The following is a 6,441-nucleotide window of genomic DNA, read 5'->3' as shown; positions in this document are numbered from 1 at the left end:
TTCATGGCCCACTGCCAAATTGTTTCCCATAGATTACCAGACCCAGAAATAAATGTGGAAGAGGCACATATTAATGATGTGCTACAAGGCCCTATACCAGGGGATAACCTCGTGCAAGCAAGAGCTATTCAAAGAAGAATTATAAACTTATATTTCACTTAGAAAATTCCAAAAGTTACAGCCTTGCTTGCCTGCCATGGTGGATGCTTTTCCCCTGGATTCATTTTTATAAAACAAACTGGTTATTTTTTTGTAATTTTATACTTATAGTTGAATACAAGCAGTAATTTCATTTCCTCTTCTCAATATTAATAAAATGAATTTGTACATAAAGTTTGATTAGAGAGAGGATCACGTTGTATCTTTTTTTTAAAGACATTGACTATGTACTGTATCTTTCATCTGGAAATTGTCAAAGAAATTATCTTTAAAAATAATAGGTGCAGTGATATCAAAGAATTATTAAAAATAACAAAAACTTACAATCTTTAATGGAAACATTCTTTGGTATGCATGAAAAATACAAACGCATATTCACAGGAAAATTGCATAAACACAGAGAAAATAAAAATTTTGATGACTCACTTCAGTCTTTATAAAATTAAAAATCTTCTACTTCAATATTTATAATATCTTCAAGCCTGTGAAATAAAAAAGCACACTAATTTAAAAATCTGTTATATGGATGGGATTTTATAGTGCTATTTAAATCACCTCATTGACCACTCGATGAACCGGTGAGCATCTCAAGAGCCACAGCTATTCTTTCATTGGTGGCTGCTAGCTCTTTCATTGAATTTGAAATATTTTTTGTCTCTTCCACGAGCAGGGAATGTTGGGAATGTAAGCTGATAACTCCTTCTTTGATATCCTAAATTAATATGATTGATCAAGGATGACAAATTATGTTAAAGGTATAAAATTAGTCTTATATTCACAGATTAACCATACAAAAAAATACCTCCAGGAGTTGAAGGTGTCTCTGCTCATAAGAGTCAATCTTCTCAGCTACATCCTCAAGCTCCCTGTGTAGAGATGCCTTTTTGGGCTGGTTGTTTCCTTTTAAATCCAAAATTTAAAAAATGGCACTTAAATCTCTGTTTCCATTTCAAATCATTCTATGTACTTCAAACGTACAACAAGGAGATAAGTCTTTCTTTAAGGATCACATGAAATGGCTTAAGTTATGTATACCCACTTCAATCACTGAACTTAATGGCAGTAAATGTACAGAGGGCTTATTTCAAGGCTCGTAGTTCATGACTTAATACTAAAGTAAAATATCAGCTATTTTGTATGTAACTGCAGGTGAAACCACATTGAAATTCTTACCTTCTATATATACCAAACAGACATACCTATATTACTGAGATTTTAAGTTATAGTAAGCTGTAAACAAGGAAATGAATTTCATGGTGTACATCCTCCACTTGCATGTTACTTTGTCAGAGCAATCTTTAAAATATATTATATCTGTGAAAACTTACTCAGAGGAGGAATAAAAGGTTCAGTCACTGCCCCTGCTGAGTTAGAGAAACATTGTTTGATAAAAACAGCACCATTTAATTTTTCCATGAAATAAATAACACAAAGAAAATAATGCAACTTATAAAACAATATAACAAACCATGTTCTGCTGAGATCAACTCCAGATTTCCATTGTTGCTCGCTCCAACTACAACCTACAAATGTACAGCATATTAAACAGAGGTTATATTTGTTTATTATTAATGCCTTTAAGCTGCTCTAGACTTGCTGAGTGCACAAACAGTCATTTTGTCAGTATGAAATTTACTGAGTAATATTTTGTCTCACCTCTATAATTGGTTCTTCTATTTCTTCAATGTTTTGTGACATGTCTGCATCCTCCTGTAGTGATTAATGATAGATTCAGAATTGAAAGTCTACTCAACAACAGTTTAACAAAAAAGCTACATCACATATACGTACAGAGACCTCATCATTATGCGCACTTCCATCAAAAAGGGGAATGGAAGTGCAGACTCCAATTATCCCCAGAACCTTTTCATCGACATCTGTCAGTTTCTGTGGGTCCACCTGTTATGTTACATAAATGTTCACTATAAAGTTAACAATCCTTTTTCACAGTTCACTCTGCTTTAGTTAACTATATCCGTAAATCAGTATTGGTAACTATTCATTTTGATCACTCACTGCAAAATTTCCGGTTCGCCCTCTCTCTGCATTTATTTTTGCATTTTTTGCTCTTGCTTTGCCTTTTAAATCCTTCCACACCTAGAAACACAATTGATGATTTTCAAATATTACTATTCTGCGTTACCTTCATAATCTACTAGAGTTAAGGTTTCAGATAAGACAGAAAGTGTTATAATAACTAATTCGTAACCTTTTTCCACTGCTCAGCACTTTTTTTCGGCCCATGATCTTCCAAAATTTCGGCCAGCTGTTGCCATTGTCTCTCAGCTGTCACCTTACCCTGAGGCCCCTGAAAACGCCCACAGGCGAAATCACGGTGATCCACCATATAATTAATGAGCACATTTATTTGGTTTTCCCGTACACGGGTCGCTCTTTTTCTTATTTCCCTGAAAAATTCAACATACATTTTGGCTCGTATCCAGCGCATTCGTCATGTTCAATTGACACTAGTGCCAAGAATTATTACAATAAACGAAACGAATTTATAAAACAACGCCGTATACACAGATAATATTTATTAGACGGTCAAATTAATCATTTAGTGTCAATATACGTACTGAGTAAACTCCATTTTCTATTTTCAAAAATTATATATAGTCAGTTTCTCGCCTTTCAACACTTACAAATACCGCTTCTTCTCGCCGCTGAGTTTTCATTCTTCACTTTTTTAGATGTTTCCATCGACTGCCGGTACAGTGGTGGCGCCATCAATGGACCGAACTTAGCGTACCAATTATAATTTTCATACTCGCCAGGAGAAAGGGCGGTAAGACGTTATGGCCGGCCATACGATATGGCTCCTCGAGAGTGGAATCGACTTAGGCCGTAATTTCGGGCCAGACCATACGAGACTTACGGCCGGCCATACGTATGGCCCCGATTAGTGGAATAACCCTGCTGGTCCTTTTCTATCAAGGACCGAAAGATAGGGTCCCGCAGAAATGACCCTCATAGTCCTTGGCCCTCGAGACTTGTTGATGTGTTTACGTTGAGCGCTGGAGATAGGATGTCTTGTGAGAATCCAGACCATGGCGCGTGTGAAAGACAGCCGAATGCACCCAGAGGTGAGATATACATTATTCACTTTGCGCCATTCATTAACACTAGGAGGACGGGAGTTTCGCGCTACCTAGAAGGACGGCCAGGGGTCATTTGACCCCTAAAATGTATTTTGGAATAAAACGCTTAATTTTCAACCAATATTCAGTTTAATCGTATTAATTGTTGAATCAGTTTATTAAAAACACTATTTAATATTATTCAATAGTATTTCCATCGTCAAAAGTTAATAACAATTATTTTAAAGAATCATGAATTAAACCGTACCTAGTAGTCGATTGCAAATCAAATAATGAAAATACATACACTCAATACAAAAGTTGTGTTACATGTTTAAACAATGGGGGTACTGGGTTCACAAATTTTGCATAAAATTTTTTGAAACTTATTACTTTGTTCCTTTCCCTTGGGCTACAACCTTGTCGCGGTGGAAAGGCTTGCGCGTTCCTATGACCCTAAGAGCTGCACTGGCGGGATTAATCCTAAATTATTCCCGGTAGGGCCACCCATGCCAGATAGGTCGAAGGGTAGGAGCCAGACGAAAGGTAGTCCACGTGATGGTGTCACGTGAAAAACACTGTTGGAATGGAAGTGGGAAACCCTACCAACTATCTTTTCCCTGTAAACATGGAGTACAACCAAATGAGCCTCGGAATCTCATCGCCCGGGACCCGTCCGCAAAGGGCGGGTGTCGGGCACGGCAGCGAGGTCGGCAAGGTCCTCGGGGTCGCCAACGTGCGAAATCCTTGCAGAGACTTATCATCATCATCATCAGCTGAAGCAGCAATGAAGAAGGAAGAAAAGAAGACCAAGAAGATGGAAAAGAAGAAGTCGGCTATTAACGTAGGGACGTGGAATGTGAGGACTATGATGAGGGCGGGGAAGTTAGAAAATATCAAAAGGGAAATGGATAAAGGGAGGATAGATATATTAGGATTATGCGAGGTGAGGTGGAGGGATGGCGGGGACTATTGGAGTGATGAGTATAGGGTTATATATAGTGGAGGGGAAGAGAGTCAGCGAGGGGTAGCTTTAGTATTAAACGGGAAGATGGGTAAGCGTGTGGTAGGTATAGACCAGGTAAGCGATAGGATTCTGGTGGTAGAAATTGAGGCGCGGCCAACCAACCTTGTGGTGGCCCAAGTTTACATGCCCACTAGCAATCATAGGGAAGAAGAAGTAGATGAGGTGTATGAACAGCTCGAGGAAATAATTAGAGACACACCGGGTAAGAAAAATCTGGTAGTGATGGGGGACTGGAATGCCTCAGTGGGGGAAGGGAGGGATGGGCACGAAATAGGAGATTTTGGTCTAGGAATGCGAAACGACAGGGGAGAGAAAGCAGCAGAGTTTTGTAGGAGAAACAAATTATTCATCACAAACACGTGGTTCAATCATCATAAAGGGCGAAGGTACACGTGGAAAAGTCCAGGGGATGTGGGGAGATATCAAATAGACTACATTATGGTAAGACAGAGGTTTAGGAATAGTGTGAAAAACTCGCGCAGCTTCCCCGCAGCGGATGCGGATTCGGACCACAATCTAGTGCTCATGAAATGCAACGTAAGATTCAAAAGACTTATGAAAGTTAGGAAGGCGAAGAAATGGAACGTAGAAGCCCTGAAGGGGAGTATGAGGAGAGAATATCAGGAACTAGTGGACATTAGTATACGGGAGATTGAAAGTACTAAGACTGTTGAGGAAAGATGGGATACTATTAAAACGGGAATAGTCAAAGCGGCGGAGAAGTCAATTGGTTATGTTGACAGTAGAAGGATAAAGAAGCCGTGGATAACGGAGAACATGATAAGGGAAATGGAGGAGAGGAGGAAGTGGAAGAACGTGGACACGGAACAGGGAAAAAGAATGTATAGGGAACTGAATAATCGATTACGACGTGAAACTAAGAGGGCAAGGGAGGCTTGGTGGAAAAGACAGTGTGAGGAAATAGAAAAGTTCCAGAAGGATGGAGAAATAGGCGCGTTGTACGCCAAAGTTAAGTCGCTATCGGGCGGCAAAAGAGGACAAACCATGTCTAAAATTAAGGCTAAAGATGGGAGGATGCTAACCGAGCGAGAAGAGGTACAGAGTAGATGGAAGGAATACGTGGAGGATCTGTATGACGGAATGAACAGACCAGAGAGATTGACTCTAGAGGAGGAAAGTGCAGTGGAGGAGGATAATCTTGGGCCGGGGATATTAGATTCGGAAATAGAGAGAGCACTTCGTGATATGAAGGCTAGGAAAGCAGTAGGCGTGGACAATATCCCGTGTGAGCTTCTGAAGAATCTAGGGAAGGAAGGTAAGAAAAGGTTTTTCGAACTAGTGCGCAGGATCTATGAGGAGGGATGCTGGCCGGAAGATTTCGTGAAGACGGTTTTAATTCCGCTTCCGAAAAAGAAGAAAGCTGTGGAATGCGGAGATTATAGGGCTATCAGCTTAATATCGCACGCGGCGAAAGTGGTGCTGAGGATATTGAACAGACGAATGGAGGCGAGGGCAAACGAGTATTTGGGCGAAGATCAATTTGGTTTCAGAAAGGGGAAATCAACTCGTGATGCAATAGCAATAATGAGGTCCCTCGTGGAGAGGAACCTAGAATACGACCAGGACGTATATGCGTGTTTCGTGGATTTTGAAAAAGCGTTTGATAGGGTGAACTGGGTAAAGTTAATGGATATTCTCAAGAGAATAGGTGTAGATTGGAGGGATAGACGACTGACTCGTAACCTTTATATGGCCCAGACTGCGCAAGTGAGGGTAGCGGACGGAGAATCTGGGTGGGCAAGCATTGGCCGAGGTGTGAGGCAAGGCTGTCCTCTATCGCCGCTGCTCTTTAACGTGTACGCTGAAGAGATGGTAAGGGAAGCGTGGGATGAGTTAGAAGTTGGGATAAAAGTGGGAGGAATGATGTTCAAATCAGTGAGATTCGCGGATGATCAGGCGCTGATTAGCCAGTCAGCAAGGGGGCTTCAGGCTCTAGTGGATGCGTTATACGAGCGTTGCGAGGAATATGGGATGAGGATTAATCACAAGAAAACTAAGGTAATGCGGTTTTGTAAAGCATCACGAGCGAGGAATGTGAGACTTAAGATGAAGGTGGGTGGTGAAAAACTTGAGCAGGTTGAGCAATTCAACTATTTAGGCAGTACGTTAGAGGAAAATGGATACAGTAGTAAGGACATCAGGAAGAGAATTGCA

At 40.5% G+C, this 6,441-nt stretch overlaps 1 protein-coding gene across 1 annotated transcript; it reads right to left on the bottom strand.

The window, feature by feature from the left end:
* Window positions 1-430: 430 nt before the first annotated feature.
* Window positions 431-3,228, bottom strand: LOC124174181. The gene is made up of 8 exons (XM_046553282.1): window positions 2,369-3,228; window positions 2,176-2,256; window positions 1,951-2,058; window positions 1,816-1,869; window positions 1,628-1,682; window positions 1,488-1,523; window positions 962-1,059; window positions 431-871 (listed from the first exon to the last, which is right to left on the bottom strand). Exons 1-8 carry the CDS (start codon window positions 2,606-2,608, stop codon window positions 716-718), a joined length of 828 nt encoding a protein of 275 aa, XP_046409238.1. The 5' UTR covers window positions 2,609-3,228; the 3' UTR covers window positions 431-715.
* Between the last annotated feature and the right edge of the window lie 3,213 nt (window positions 3,229-6,441).

Source organism: Ischnura elegans, chromosome 2 (assembly GCF_921293095.1).
Source record: "Ischnura elegans chromosome 2, ioIscEleg1.1, whole genome shotgun sequence".
Classification (NCBI taxonomy): domain Eukaryota; kingdom Metazoa; phylum Arthropoda; class Insecta; order Odonata; family Coenagrionidae; genus Ischnura; species Ischnura elegans.
This window is presented reverse-complemented; position numbering and strand designations above follow the sequence as displayed.

Excerpts from the sequence above, each read along its gene's own strand:
- LOC124174181 (XM_046553282.1), bottom strand. The coding sequence starts at position 2,608 with ATGCGCTGGATACGAGCCAAAATGTATGTTGAATTTTTCAGGGAAATA. Across the intron at positions 2,059-2,175 it reads GGCGAACCGGAAATTTTGCA|GTGGACCCACAGAAACTGAC; the intron begins GTGAGTGATCAA and ends GTAACATAACAG. Across the intron at positions 872-961 it reads GACACCTTCAACTCCTGGAG|GATATCAAAGAAGGAGTTAT; the intron begins GTATTTTTTTGT and ends ATATTAATTTAG.